Source organism: Meleagris gallopavo, chromosome 12 (assembly GCF_905368555.1).
Source record: "Meleagris gallopavo chromosome 12, MGAL_WU_HG_1.1, whole genome shotgun sequence".
NCBI classification, from domain to species: Eukaryota; Metazoa; Chordata; class Aves; order Galliformes; family Phasianidae; genus Meleagris; species Meleagris gallopavo.
The window spans coordinates 484,700-499,882 of NC_139415.1; the positions used below are offsets into that span (position 1 = coordinate 484,700).

At 58.5% G+C, this 15,183-nt stretch overlaps 1 protein-coding gene across 4 annotated transcripts in view; it reads right to left on the reverse strand.

Annotated features, from left to right (window-relative positions):
* Positions 1-1,466: 1,466 nt before the first annotated feature.
* Positions 1,467-15,183, reverse strand: part of ZNF609 (zinc finger protein 609) — a 36,270-nt gene continuing 22,553 nt past the window's right edge. For 3 of the 4 annotated variants that reach the window (XM_085233784.1, XM_085233783.1, XM_085233785.1), the window contains exons 3-10: positions 12,407-12,632; positions 7,318-7,405; positions 4,838-7,190; positions 4,199-4,565; positions 3,799-3,974; positions 3,097-3,313; positions 2,943-3,012; positions 1,467-2,869 (exon numbers count right to left, since the gene is read on the reverse strand). In XM_085233784.1, coding sequence (XP_085089910.1) covers positions 2,863-2,869; positions 2,943-3,012; positions 3,097-3,313; positions 3,799-3,974; positions 4,199-4,565; positions 4,838-7,190; positions 7,318-7,405; positions 12,407-12,632 — 3,504 coding nt within the window. In that variant the 3' untranslated portion in view covers positions 1,467-2,862. Of the gene's footprint in view, positions 3,013-3,096; positions 3,314-3,798; positions 3,975-4,198; positions 4,566-4,837; positions 7,191-7,317; positions 7,406-12,406; positions 12,633-15,183 lie in introns of all 4 variants that reach the window. The other variant, XM_085233786.1, reaches the window with a different exon arrangement.

The following is a 15,183-nucleotide window of genomic DNA, read 5'->3' on the forward strand; positions in this document are numbered from 1 at the left end:
AACGTGTTGCCTAGAGAACTATATATACACACATGTAATCACCAAATAGTAAATGGAAGATGTTTATCAACTGACATAGGAGCTCCTGCCATGCGGCTGTGTGCTGTGCCAGCCTAGAGGCACCTCGTGTGGGGCCGTGTAGGGAGCACAGCGGTAGATGCAGCATCATCAACCTGACTTCTCTCCATCACTGTTGGTCTGTCCCCATCACCTGATGCGTGGCGTGTGCTCATCTGACCCAACACCTCTTGGTTTTTCACTCAGACTCTTAAAAGGCATGTTTGGGGGTTAGACACGTGGAGGAGGCGTGAGTTAACACTACATTAAAACCCCTGTGCAACTCTGCTTTGGGGCAACCAATGCTGTTTTAACTGGTCTAATTTTTTTTTTTTTTAAAGAAAAAAGACCCAACTTTCTTTCCTCTACCAGCTTTTGTTTAAGCAGTCTTACTCTGTTCAATGTTTCTGCTGCACTATCACCGTGTTCAATAAAAGGGGCATTCAGATTAACTTCACCCAGCTGGGGCTGCTTATTTCCAAGAGCGGAGCCTTCCCTGTACTGCAGTGGTTCCTGTGGGGTGGACGAGTGGTGGGAACATCACCTGCAACCAGTGATGGTGGGTCTCATCCCAGGGCTGGGTGTGGGGCTGTTCTCACACCTGTCCTCCTGCCTGGGGAGCAGCAGTGCCCAGGGTGAGATGCTTTCCTCTCCGTCACACCTATGCTCTTCGTTGCCAAGCTGCCCTGCTGTGACGGGCTGCCTGCCTTCAGGGGCACGTGAGCAAGGTGTAGGGATGGACTGTGCCCCAAGGTGTGTTGCTGGCACTCTCTGGCCCGTCTTCTGTACGTGGAGATGTCCATGAGGGCTGTGTGCACTCCTGCTATCCTGCAAAGGATTTCATTAGAGAAGAAGCTGAGCTGTTCTGTAATCGTGCTCAGTATTTTCTAAGGGGGGAGAGAGGTGAAGCAGGGATACGAGCTGGTGTGAATAAATCAGCTTAAATTTTTGTGTCTCTTTGCCCTCCTTCCCTTCCAGTGTGACGGAAGCAGGGCAGATACGAGCTCAAGGGGCACGGCACGGGGGGCTGCCATCCCTTTCCAAGTCCCTTAGTGGAACCGAGGGCTGTTTGGGGAACGGCTGTGCTCCCTCCCTGCAGGCTGGGCAACGGGGCAAGATCTGGCTCCCGAGCTCAGTACTGCCTCGCTTCCAACACATCCATCCCTTTATATAATTGCTGCCCATTAAAGCCTTAATTATGCCTGTTGCCTCTCAGCAGCTGACCTTCCTGGAGAGTCCCTAATCAGTTATCCCTTTAAGTGCATTTCCGGGCTTTAAACGGTGTAGGGACGGGTCTCAGCCCCGGGCTGGTCCCTGCGCCGTGTTGGGCACCAGGGGCTGCCTGTGGATCCCCCGCCCCAACGCAGTGCAGGGGAGCAGGGATGGGAAGAAGAAGCCACCCTCACAGGTTTGTGATTGTCTCTTAAAAAGATTTATTCTCTCTCCTTGCCCAAATGTACAAAGGCAAGAAGAGTACAGTTTGTATATATATATATTTATATATATATATATAAAAAACAAGGAACTTGGTAATAATGTACACTTTACAGAAGGGCAGAATCAGGAAGACTGAAATGAAACCCAACACAGCAACTCCAATGGAAACGAGAGCTATCAACACCAACGGCTCAGCCCCGCTCTGCTCCGCCTGCGGTCACTGACCCTACCGGGGCGGCCCTGGCCACGGGGTGATCCTGCAGCACCCCGGCCCCACTGCCTCGTGGGGTGACCGCTGGAAGAGCAATGAGCCAACCTAGGAGACATCGGGGAGCGCCGCGCTGTCGGGCATCCCTCGGGCTGGGAAAGGTGGGAGAGCGGGGGGACGGGAAGAAAACAAAACCCAAAAACAACAGCTTTCAAACAATTGCTTTTTACAGTATGTACAGAGCATCCCGGTACAGCGGCCCTGGGGCCGGGGGTGCCTCGCGCACGCACAGCGGAGACGGCGCTGCGGCCCCGACCCCGGGGGGAGACAGTGGGGCCGAGGTAGCGCTGGCCGGGGGGCGGCGGGTGGGCAGAGGACCAGAAAGCCCCTGTCCTCGGGCGCGGGGAGCGGCAGCAGCGACCTCGTGCCTCCGGGCAAAGCCTAAGTGTGCTTGTTCCTCGCTGAGCTCTGCCCGCAGCCCGGGGAAGCTGATGGGAGAGGGGAGGGTGCAAGGGGAGCAGCACCCTGGGGACACAGCTCGGAGCCCAGAGGGAAGCCGTGGGGCCGGGCCGCACAAGGCACTGGGGAGAGACCCCGGCAGCAGGGCAGGTGGTGGGGGTCCCGCTGCCGAGCCTGGGGCGAGGGGCTGCGAGAGGCATACGGGGCAGCTGCGGCCGACAGGGGCACCGAGGCCGCCCGACCCCAACGGCCGCGGCCGCCCCACTGCTCACCTCCCACAGCTCCCTGAGACGGCTGTAGTGCAGGGCTCGGCCCGGCCGTGGCCCCGCAGGGGCGGGAGGCAGCATCCCAGCCCCACCGCCCCATGCCCCACGCTGCTCAGCCCCACGGCGAGGCCGCAAATTCATCCAGAGACCTCAGTGCTTCCGTTTCCTCTTCATATGCACCAGGTGGGCGATCTGCTCCCATCCCGAGCGCCGGAGCCCAGGAGAATAAATACTTCCGCAGGTGCCGACTCGCCGCTCACCAAAGGGCTGTGGGGCTCAGTGTGTGTCCGACGGGGGGAGAGGACAGAGTCTGCCTCAGACGGCGGCAGAACGTCCAGCAGAACAATCAACACCATTCAACTGATGTCTACAGGAGTCTCCGGTGCGTCCCCATGTGAGCCTGTCACATGCCTGCTGCACAGCCCGGTCCCGGCGTCACGTCCTGCTGGAGCCAAGGGCTCAGCCCGCGCCCCGGGGCCAAGCCCAGCGCCCCACGGCAGCCTTACCGTCCTCACCTGCGGGGCGGCGGGTAGAGGGAGGGCGCGGAGCCCTGCTGGCTGGCCACGATGGCCGTGGAGGACAGACCTGTGGGGAGAGGGGGTGTCAGCGGCCAGGCCAGGAGCGGAGTTTGCGCTGCCCAGCGCTCCCTGGGGCCCGCAGGGCTCTCACCTGTTGCATAGGGCAGGTTGTACTGTGCCGGCAGCAGCGAGTACCCGAGGTGGTGGTGGTGGTGGTGCGTGGAGAGCAGGCGCTGAGATGGTGAGGTCCGGGGCCGCTCTGTGCTCCTCTCCCCACCGCCGGCTCCTCCAATGCTGCTGCAGCTCCCACTGCCCCCTACCACCCCGCAGCCGCTGCGGTCCCTCTCCTGAGCTGTCTTCTCACTTATCTGTGGGGGAGAAAGCAGCAGGCGCTGAGGGACGGGGGTACCCCAGAATGCAGGGCTTCCCTCTACCAGGGCTGCCCTCATGGCATAGCATCCCCATCTCGCTTACAGGGTGCCCTCGACACTGAACAGAGCGAGGGGAAGGATGGTGAAAGCCACCAGCAAGTCTCAGGCCAGCAGGTCCTCCCTGCCCCAAAGCAGGGGCTGCCTCAGAGCCCCTCTGTTCCCCGCTCAGAGAGGAGTTGCCTGGTGGCCCTACACTGCTGTGGGATGCAAACAGCCCTTGCATCCTGCCCCTCCACCCACCAGCTGCAGGGTTGAGTGCCTCCCTGGAGCAGCCCTGCATGAAGGTTTGGCTCATCCACTCCAAAAAAGTTCTGGGTTGTGGGATTACACTACAGCCCCAGACTTGTTACAGCAGGAGCTCCTCTAGGCTGCAGGCACCTTCCAGAAGCTCCTGTGAGCTAGGCAAAGCTGCTGATTCTCACCGTGGGTGATTTGCTCTTGTAGTGGCTGGCGTGCTGCTGCAGGATGTCCAGGGCCTTGGACTCAGAGCTGGACTTACAGCTGACACTGGGGCTGGCGCGGGACTTGTCGCTGTCCTCACTCCCAGATGCTTTGCTCCCATATGGCGAGAAGGAATAGCTGGAGGGAAGGTACGAGCCTGCGGGGGAAAGGCAGCAGTCAGGGCATGGGGAGGAGAGGTGTGCTGCTCTGCACTAAGCTGTGGCCACGTTCCAGTGAACACCCCAGCTGAGTGAAACGGAGACTCCTGCCATCACTCCCCTGTGCCCACCCGCTGGCTCCTGGAGCGTGGCCACCAATATCATCATGGGACTGGGCCGGGACACAGGCACGGCTGCCCCTGAGATGGCCGTGGCTTCCTACCTGGGTAGTTCTGCATCATGACGGTGGGCATGGCCCGGTAGCTGGGGTGGTTGGGGTCGTACGACTGGCTGTAGGAGTAGCCGTGCATGTAGGGGATGTAGGACTGGTGCTGCGTGAGGGGGGAGGATACAGGGACGTGCACACTGGGCCTGGGGTCCTTCCCCACCATGCGAGCTTCTTCAGTGGGGGTCAGTTTGCACTCGGAGCTGGTGCTCTCTTTCCCATCCTCCTTGGACACCACTTCTTTGCTTCGATTTCTTTCTTCCTTCAACTTTCTGTCCCGCTCCTCCTTCCATCGCTCATCCTCTGTCTTGATGTCCGAGTACTTCGCCGGGTAAACGTAGGTCCACATCCGGGGCTCTGCTTCCTGCAAGAACCACACCAACATCAGGGCAGCTGCCCCCCCCAGCCCCGTGTGCTCCCATACCACTGGGGACTGGGAAGAGAGCAGCACAGCCATCACCCCTTCCCCAGGTTCTCCACGTTCCCCTCGGTGGCCCCCAGCCAACATGGAAAATCATGGAGTCCCTTCACGATGGGAACAAGCCCTAGATCAGAGGACAATGCGCATTTTCTGCAGTGACAGCCCTGGAAAACACATGGGGAAAGCCCACTGAATGAGCAGTGGGCTGACATTACCTGTCTGTACCAGAGCACAGGGTCCACCTCTGCTTGCCGACTGCACTCGGAGCCTCCCTTTGTCTCTGCGGTCTCCTTGCCAAGGTGGCCGGCCTCACTCAGCTTCACCTTCAGCCCCTCGGCCACCTGGCTGCCCGACAGCTTGGACGAGTCCTCCAGCTTGGGGATGATGACGGATTTGGCCATGTCAGCACCTCCCTGCTCCTTGGCCTTGCTCAGCCCCGACTTGACAAGGTCGGTGAGGCTGGGGGCCTTGGTGAGCGTCGGGGGCATGGGCGGCTTTTGCTTCCACTCCTCCTTGAGAGCTGCTTCCCGCTCCTTCATGCCTAGCTCTGCCTTCTTCTCCAGCCCTCTCTGCTGCTGCTGCTCCAGGCTCTGCCTCTGCTTCTGCTGCTCTTCATACTGCTGCCGGTAGGCAGGGTTGGTGCTCAGCAGGTGAGCGTGGTAGCCCTGCTCGTTGTAGCCATAGGGCGGCACGTAGGCATACTGGTTGTAGTAGAGGGACTGCATGTACATGTTGGGACGCTGCTGGATGACAGAGGGCTGCTGGCTGGAGCTGCCCAGCTCTGCCTTCTTCTCTTCAACGCCCTCGCTCTTCACCTTCACCTCTGGGTTCTCCTGCTCCTCATCCTTCTTCAGCTTCAAGGCTTGTGTTTCGGCCGCAGCCTGGCTGCTGGGGTTCAAGGGCCCCGGGCTTGCCTGAGGGTAGCCAGGGGAATAGTAGGTTTCAAAGCCTTGGTAATAGGGAGACTCTTTGCTCTGAGGTTGTGGAGGGAAAAGAGCTTTTTTGGCTCCATCCTTGACAAGCTGCTCTGGATCCTTTGCCTTCACACTCTCCAGCTTGCCCTCGCCATCCTCCCCGGCATCAGAGATGTCCGAGTAGGCTGGGCTGTTGGTTTTTACTGAGCTCGCTTCCGCCCCATTCTGGGTGACGACGTGCAATGGGGTCATGGGTTGGGCAGGGTTGGCGTTCTCCAGCCTGCTGGCACCACCGATGGAGGGGCTCGGGGCATTGTCGGTGAAGCTGTAGATTTTATCCGCCTCAGCCTTGATGCTAGCAAGCCGACTCTGGTGCGGGTCGGAGGAGCCGTTCAGCAGTCCCTCGCTTTTCGTCCCGAGGTCGCTCGTCTCCCCCCGGAACGGGCTCTTCCCATCCTCTGCCCTACACACCTTGCCAGGGGTCAGAGGGTTTTCTACCTCCTTGGGCTCCTTCTTCTTCTTGTCTTTCTTCTTCTTCTCCTTGGAAGGGGTGAGGGCAGGGTTGACCGCGAAGGGCTCACCCATCACCGTAGGCTTGGGCTGGATGGGTTTGAGTTGGGGGCTGCTCGGCATGGTCTGGACCACCGTGGTGGTGAGGCCCGTGGAGGACCCGGGGCTGGCTGCAGTGAGGGTGGCCGTCTGGAAGGTGTAAATAGGCTGTGGGGGAATGGCAGGGGCAATGGGTCTGGCAGACTTCAAGCTTTTGGAAGGCATCTTCTCCTGCTTAGCACCAGATGCCTTCTTGGACTTGTCTTTATCCACGCACCTCTTCTCCAGCGTGTCGAAGCCGTCGTTGCTCGTCTCATCGGCCACCGAGGGACCATCCTCGGAGCCATCGTTAGACAGGGCACCGGGGTCAGTGTCTCCTTCCCCTGCCAGCTTCTTCTTGCTGGGGACCTTGGCGCTGAACTTGCTGGATGGGGAGGGACTGTGGGGCTCCATCAAGCGGACCTTGGGGGTGGCCGAGCGTGCAGGCGAAAGCGAGCCCTTCTGTGACACAGCGGCACCGTTGCAGCTCCCGACGTCAGCGTGCAGGGAGGGCTCCTCGCCGTACTCGCTGTCCACGTCGGCCTCCAGCTTGCTGTCATCGTCCGTGTGCGCGTGGGCCTGGTGATACTTCAGTCCATTGATGTGCTTGTACTTCTTGTTACAGTTGGGATGCGGACAGTCAATGAGGATGGGAGAGGGGCAGTTGCGGTCGAGGACAGTTGGCTCCACCTTGACCGTGGTGGGGGGCACAGCTGCCGAGCCCATCGAGTTTGTGCGGATGCGTTTGCTGCCCTTGGAGTCCTCCGAGCTGGAGTTGAGCTCCATGTCAGAGAGGGGTTTGCTCTTCCGCTTGGTGACGGACGAGGGACTGGCCTTCACGTCTTCTGCCGTGCCGCTGGGCGGCGTGCGGTGGTCCGAGGAGTTCTGGCTCCCGCGGCGTCCTTTGCTGTTCGCTCCTGCCCGGGTCTTGCTGCTGTTGCTGGTCCCTTTGCTGTCCGAGGCGGCGGCGGTCTCGTTCACAGGTGTGTTGCTGTTGGGACGCATGCGCTTGCCTCGGCCCCGGCCGTTGCGCATCTCCAGGTCGCTGGTGGGAGAGTCACAGAACCTGCAGAGAGAAGGATGGGGGGTTACTGTGTGATGGCCCCACCACGCTTCCATGTGTGGGTTTGATCCCTTGCCTGGGTGAGGTGGGCTGGGAGCCCTGATGCTGCCCAACCCAGCCCTGTGCTTACCGGGGAGGTGCCCAGTCGTGTTGCGTGCAGTCCAGCAGCGTCCCCACGTACGTCTTGTTCCTCCAGGTCACGTTGACCACCAGCATACCTGCAAGGCAAGGGGAAAGGGTCACCCCCTCTCCTTTCCTTGGGCGCTGAGCAACAGGGGAAGGGGCATTTATGTCTCATGCTCTGGGGTGGACAGAGGGCTCACAGCGCATCTCAAGAGCCTGCAGTGGGGGAAGCAACCTGCACAGAGTAACTACCACAAGGCCCGTGCTGTGGCTGCAAATCCCATGTCCCCATGGAGGGGACGTGACTGCCACTAGATGGCAAGCTGAGCCCGGCATCACTGCCATGTGGGCTCAGGGTGGTGATGGGAGCTCGGGTTTTCTTTGGGGAAAGATTCATCTGGTGCTTTGCTTGGCTCCTGTGCTTCTTTCTCGGGGTCCTCTGCAATATCTCACGGCTCTCCCCATTGCTGCAAGCAGGGAAGACCCAGTCTGCATCTAGCCAGCAAGCCCACCTGATCCTAGCACCTTCTGCAAGCTGCAAGAGCAATAAGCAAGTGACTGCACTGCATATTCTGAGGCCGTTAGCAGAGTGAAACTGAAGTGGGTATTTCCTCCCAGCAACGGACTGCTCTGATTACTGCATAACTAATTTGACCAGGAGCAGAGTCCATTGCACCGAGTACATTTATCTGAGCAAGGTAAAAGTTGGGAGATAGAAATCTCATTTACAAGGGCAGACTGGTGCAGCTAAATATACGGCCGCACAGCTCTGGAAGATGGATGGAGCCCGGGGAGCCCACAACAGCTGTGCCTGAAGCACATTTGTAAATCTCGGGCCGTGGCCTCGCTCAGAAGGTGCCAGCAGCCAGCTGCAGGCTTTGGAAGGACAACATCGGAAATGGAGAGATGCTCACGGAGCTGTGGCCCCAGAGAGATGACAGAATGCTGGCACGGGCTGTTCCTTCCTCCCTGCACAGCAGCAAGCCCTCTGCCATGCTCCAGCCTATATTTAACCCACTGCAACCAATCATCCCAAATCCCCTCCTAATCCGCCGCCAATAACCCAGGACAATTTAAAGCATGGGGATGGATGCTAAGCAGCTTTTTTCACCCGCCGTCCCCTGCGGGTGCTCTGGGACGCGAGGGCAGGCAGCAATGCCCTGCGCTCAGCACTGGAGGGTAATGTGTCACCGGTGTCCCAGAAGTCCCTTAGCCTCCGTCCTTGGCTGGAAAAGCCCTTGGAGGAGATGAGCTCTGCACCAGGCAGCCGAGCACAGTGCTTTCTGCGCTCCCTGGGAGAGCTGGAGCTGCAGTAGTGTGCAGCCAACCCCCCCTGCTTTCATGGGGAAGTACCACATGCTGATGTCATAGCAGCAGGACACAGAGAGGGGGATGAATGGAGGGTGACACTGCCAGGCTGCTCCCAAGGAAGGCAGCAGTGGTTTGGATGTAAGCTGCTGCGCGATGAGGAAAGCCCGCAAGAGTGCATGCAGACAAAGAGGTGAGCGTGGCGGTGCAGAGCACCCTGCTGATCAAGCCCCCGTTTTGGAGCAGTTGGGCGGTCTTCCTCCAAAAATCAGTCTGAGGAGACAGGAGCTGGGCACCGCAATGGGGTATCCATTTCTGGGACCGATCCAAGCTGAAGCTTTGCGTGCAAGGAAGGTTTAATTTCCAGCGCAGCCAGCACATTAGCTCCCTAATTAGAGCAGTGCTCAGCTCTCAGTCCTGCTGGCTCTCCCATACAGGCACAGACGGCTTCAGCTCCTTCTGCCTCTGATGTTCAAGGGCTGAACAAGCAGCTCCATCACAGAGCATCCCCAGCCCCACAGAGATGCTGACATCCAGGAGTTTCCATGCTAGACAGAACAGCTGTGGAGAGCTCTGCTACTTTGCTGTTAACCTGCAGGTGCAGGAGCCTTCTGCAAGGCAATGGGACAACACCCAGGTGCATTCTCACCACGAAGAACAGTCTGCCACAAACCATGGGATGGGATTCTTCTGCTAAAATGCATCCTCCTGGAGAAGGGAGGCAGAGGAACCAACACCAGGGAGCTCCCACAAAGCGTGGCACAGCAGATTGCAGCTCAAGAGCCTCCTTGTAAACAAGCCCTCTAATCCAGACAAGGCGGTGAGGGCGGGAGCCCAGTTGCTATCACCTAGGGCAGCGACGTACACACCTCAGGCAGTTCAACACCAGCAACAGTCCTGTCTGGAGCAGAATATTGCTCACCTGTTGATAAAACAGCCTTCATACAAAGCTGACAGATGCTGAAATAAACAGTGCTTTGAGAGTAATAAGCAGTGCATTAGCTCTGCTCGAGCTCCCTGCCTCCCTGCACTGTCAAGCATCCTGCCAGCCAATATTAGATCTGAAGCAGCCGCGCTGCGGGAGTACCAGGAAATTATGCATGATAAAGCCCCTCTCCTCTACGCCAGAGTGTGAGCAGCTGCTTCGCTCCCAGGGCTGCTGCTTCCCCAGCTGGGGTGCATCAGGACAGCAGCACCCAAGAGGGAATGTCCCTTGCCCGGTGGTTTCCGCTGTGCTGTGCCATGTTGCTCGATGCTCCGAGGCTTTGAATCCCAAACGCTGGCTTGTTGGGGCTGCAAACAGCACCACTGTGTGGTTTGGGTCCGGTCACTGCTCTGGGTGAGCACAGCAAGGACGTGCCACCCTGCTGGTGACACCGGTGAGTAGGATGGAGGAGAGCTGGGAGCTAATGAGGCAGCAAGTGGAGTGATGCTCTCTAGTATAATTAGATCAGTTAATAGTTCCTGCAGATCGAAATCACACCTAACAGAATTAGGGAAACTGCCAAGGCAGCTGCTCCCGAGAAAGCCATTTAACAAAGCACGTTCCCTGCACAAGATGGGCTCGGTGAAGGGGAGTGGAGGTGTCACCACTGTGGCAGTGGGGCAGCACAGAGAAGCAGGGGTCACTGCTGGGGACAGGGGAGGAAGCTGGGTGTGACTGTGGGACATGGCGGTCAAGGCAGAAGAACATCATGAGACTCGTGGGAACACCATCGCAGTTGGGATGGCTTTGCTTGTCATCAGGATGCAGGATTACTGGTGGGCCTTGGCTTTATGATGCCTTCACCCCGATTTCCTGGCCATGAGGACAACCCTAAGACCATTTTCTACAAAAAGGGAGCCACACTGCCTTCCTCTGCATAACCGAGCCCTTCCAAGCAGGGCTTCACATCCTCAGTCGCAAGGCAAACCCACTGGAAGGGGATGAATCCAAATATCCCTCTGCTCTAGGCCCGCTGGGGACAGGCTCCAGCCATGCTCCAGCATGGCCCTCAGCCCAGCACCATCCCCCCAGGAGCAAGGCACCAGGCAGGATACCAGTGCGCTACTTTCACCCTGAGCTTCCAGGTGCGCAGAGCTGAGCACGCGGTGCGCTGCTCCTACAGGGGCCGACAGATGTGGCAGACTGGAAGCAACCAGGGGAAACGGTGAGATTTGTATTCTGTGTGACAGGAGTGCAGGGCTCGCTGTAAAAGCCATCGCTCCTGACAGCAGGAGCCAAGCGGCAGGCAGCGGAGGCAGGCAGAGAAGGATCTCTACACAAGTTCATTGAATTACTGCAGACTAAAAATAGGCGAGCCGCAGGAATGGCAGCGCGCCTCTGAGGCAGGGTCGAAGACAGAGCTGCACATCGAGGGGTGATGCAGACGGACAGGCGGACAGGCTGAGGAGCTCGGCTGGAACAAAGTGGGAAAGCAGCAGCAGAGTTGCTTCCTCGGAGGATCGGAGCCCCACACAGCCATCAGCGCTCACCCATCCTGTGAGTGAGCAGAGCTCACTGCTGGTGCTCTGACCCCTCCTGGCTGAGTAAGGGGTCTGTTGGCTCCTCTGCCTCCTGTCATGTTGGGGTGTTTGTTCCTCCTTGCATGTGCAGCACGCACCTCTTCTGATTCCCATCCTCCAAAAAATTAATGGAAGGTCCAACTCCCATCACCACCACCCCTGGGGTTTGACGGAAACCAGAGCTCTGGGGTATTACAGACTGCAGCCTGCGGCCAATGGAGTCACGCAGGACCCCAGACCCTGGTGGTGCTGCCGCCATGCGGTGCTCTCCCTGCTTGCTTCCTGGTACAGCCCTGGGGCAAGCAGAGCAGCAGCTGCATCCCAAGTGTTGATGCACACGGCTGTGTCCCTACCAAGACAAGGGTCCCCTGGGCCCGATTTTACAGCACGTGGCATTCTCCTGCCTCAGGAGCAGAAGAAAGCACACGCTCAGCTCCCTGCTGGCTCCATTCAGATGGATTTTTTCATAGCAAGCAGAAGGGAACACAGGAGGGTTGGAGGTCCCATCCAGCTCTGGGTGCCCCATCCTCTGCCACCTCTGCAGCCCTGGGCTCAGCTGAAGCCAGACACAACTGCGAGGAGTTCACCTCAGGCCTCCAGAAGCAGAACCCTCCCATGTCCCCAAAGAGGCTGGAGGGAAGGCCGGGTTCCAGCGCTCGCTGTGCTCTGCTGAGCCACCTATTCATCCTTGTGTTTCTTGGCAGAGCCCCAACAGCAACTCAAACCCATCAAAGGGGCTGGGAAAGCAAAGCAAGCTGTGTGCAGATGAGACGAGCTCCAGCGGAAAAAGGTTCGATTGGCTTGGCAGAAGAGACGAGAGCCTGATCTCCCGTGGAGTCTATTTTGAAAGCTCCGCCGGGGTTTTTTAATCCAGCAGGAGATTGCTGCTGCCTCCCAGGGTTTGAGCGCTTTTGTGACAGACCTGCAGGTTGCCAAGCAGAAATGAAGTCAACTCTGTTGAGTTCCCGTTCGGGCTGGCGTGGCCTCTCCTCTGGCACCTCCAGGAGCAAGTTAGCTCTTGCAGAAAGGCAGGGAAATGGCAGCTGAGATTTTCGCCCACTGTCTGGGCGACGGGCTAACGCAGCGCACAGGCTGACGCAAGTTTTGGCCTGCCATTCCCTCCGCCGCAGAGCCCGCGAGCTGCTCCCACACAGCTCCTCTGTCCCGACCACCCAAATTGCAGCACAACGCCCTGGAAGTGCCAAGGCACGGGGACAGAGGAAGAAAAGGGTCACCGCAACTCTTTGAACAGGAACGCTGGTGAGCAGAAAGCCGCCGCTTACCGTCCTCTGTCTCCTGCCAGACGATGCCCTCCAGGTTGACGCTGGTGCCGGGCTCGCAGGGCCCCAGGCACTCGGGCTCGGTGGCCAGCGCCACGTCGCAGGTGTTCACACCGACGGAGCGGGTGCGTACCATGATCTGCTCGCACGGCGATGAGATGTCGTTGTTGACCACCGGGACGAGGAGGTGCAAGGGCAGCACAGCGGGCGTGGAGACCGGAGATTCCATCTGTGGGGAAGGAGAAGGTGTTGATCACAACAAGTACCAACAGGCAGCCGTGCTTTGGAGAGCCTCGGGAGCCTTCCAGATGGTTCAGTGCCCAATGGAGGACAGGACCTTGTCGGTCTCTCCCACCCCGGCATGCCCGTACCCACATAACCCTCAGAAGCTTTGGAGGCAGGTGCGTCCTTCTGCAGGAGAGATCTGCAGAAGCGGGTGCCAAGTTCCTTCCCTAACCACTTCTGCCGGTGCCATCGGGCCCGGTCAGCACTGCCTCCTGGCTACTGCTCTGATGCGCAGGCTCTTGATGGCTTTGGACCCGATGGCTCATTAGAAAAAAATTACAGTCTTCTGCTCGACTGGCAGGACAGGCCCAACGAGCAGCGGGCTCTGTGCGGTCCCATGAAAGCCAACATCCTCCTCCTCCCACATCCACCCCGTGACCATCCCAAGACACGTGTCCAGACTGTATCCCCCTTCTCCAGGCAAAAATCAGCTCCAGATCCCAAACACCAACCATTTCACCCTCCTCCTCCATGTCACAGGCGGTGTTGGGCTTGGACACGGTAGGCGTAACTGCCACGCAGATCTGCAGTGCTTTGGGGCTGGCTGCTCATCCCCTGCTCACCTCCTCTCACACAGTATTTTATGATCTTGATAAGGCACCGAGCAGACTCAAAACAGAAGCAGGCTGAGAATTATCACCGAGTGCTACACTAGGTTTCGGTTTCAATCAGCTGAAAGTCTCTGGAGCATCCAGCCCTGCACTGAGACGTCCTGCACCAGGAGCTCACACCATACAACTCCCTGTCCCGCACACTACTGCACATCAGTGCATCCCATGCACCCAAGCAAGGATGTTTGCCATGAGCTGCAAAGCCTCTCCAAATCCTCAGCAACGCAAAGCATCTGACAAAGCATCCGGGATCCCACCAGGATGTGTCCTGTGGGATGCCAGGAGGTTTTGGGTATAGGGACCACACCAGCAGACAACTCAGCCCCCTTAGCCCAGCCTGCACGTCTCAGTGACTGCAGGGATGAGATGCTCCGAGGAGGCAGCAGGGTCCTGGGGGGGCTCAAGGAAGCAAACTGCAGCCACACACCAAGTGTTCCAAATCTGAGCGAGTCCCCTGCAAGGAAAGCCATGGCAAGGAGCAGGAGGGATGCTTGGCTTTGGGCTGCTTGTTTGTGCATGCAGGGGAGAGGAAGGGCACCTGTGGGTTTTGAAACTGTTCGGCTTCCTTCCACTTTGCAACAGAAACCACAGTGCAGCACAGGAGCGTTTAATTACAGTTCCAGCTCTGCTAATTATCACTCGGTCACATTTGTAATCTGCATTACGCCACAGTGCATAATAAGCAGCTCACTGCGATCTCTCTAATAAGCGAGGAGGCTTTATGGGATTTCATATTTCACCCTGCACTGGAACAAACACAGCCTCATTTATCAGCCATCAGGAAAAGGGGCAGCTTGCCCGCCCTCACCAAGAGCTCGGGAGCAAAAAGGGGCGTGGGGATGTGACCTGGCATGGGGACATGGCTGAGCTGGAAGAAGAAGAGGGCAGATCGGCCCCTGAATTTCCCCCGCTGCACATCTCTTATCTCCTGGTGCTGCAGCCTTCCCTCCTTCTGCTTCACTGGGGTGAGGGGACGTGCCCGCTGGAGGCCGAGTGCAGCAGGGACCAGCAGGGGGTGGCACAGAATCAGGCCCCTGTGAGGTCTGCTGTGTGAAATAACAGCACACACAGCGAGGCCCTGGTACTGCCGTGCCTGCCCTATGGGGCCAGGTGCTGCCGCCATTAGAGATGTGGGACCCAAGCTCCCATTGCGGCATAAGAGCATTTAATTCTGCTCCTTGCCATGAGCTGTGGGATGCAGAGGCGGCGCACGTGCCCTCTAGCAGGAGCTGGGCAGGACGATGCTTCCCATGCCGCTGCCTCTGCAGAGCTCCCTACTGAAAGCCCTTTGTGTCCGCGCGGAGGTTTTCCCATCACGAGGAACGTGCTCCCGCCGCCGCCGAGGACAGAGGTGGAACGCAGCCAAGGCTGGTGAGCAGCGGCAGCGCCTGGGAACAGCAGCTCTGCCATCACACTGTCAGCATGGGGATGCTAAGGGAGGAGAGGGCAGCACGTCAGTATTGCTGCTCTGACTGATGCCAACCTCTAAAGCATCTTGCTTCGGGCAGAGTCATGCCGGGACCAGCAGTTATGAATTTTCTCACTCACTCCCAATAATCTAAGTCATCCGGGCGTGAAACCCTGAGCGATGAAAGCCAACAGGTGCCAAAAGCCTTGTGCTTGGGAGCTCTGTCACCATGTCACCATCCCACGGCACACACTGAATGCCACCTCCCTGGGGTAGGATAACCATGTGCAGCTCCACCTGGCAGCTTCAGTGGGTACCTCCAAGCTTGACAGCACAGCCCCCAGGTGCCCCTGCTCTGTGCTGGCTGGCTGACATCATGCCAGAGGGCAGTGGGACTTATCTCAGTGCTGGCAGCACTTGGGGATCAGCGTGCCTTTGATCAAAGCAAGGAGTGCCCAGGACAGACATGCTGGCAC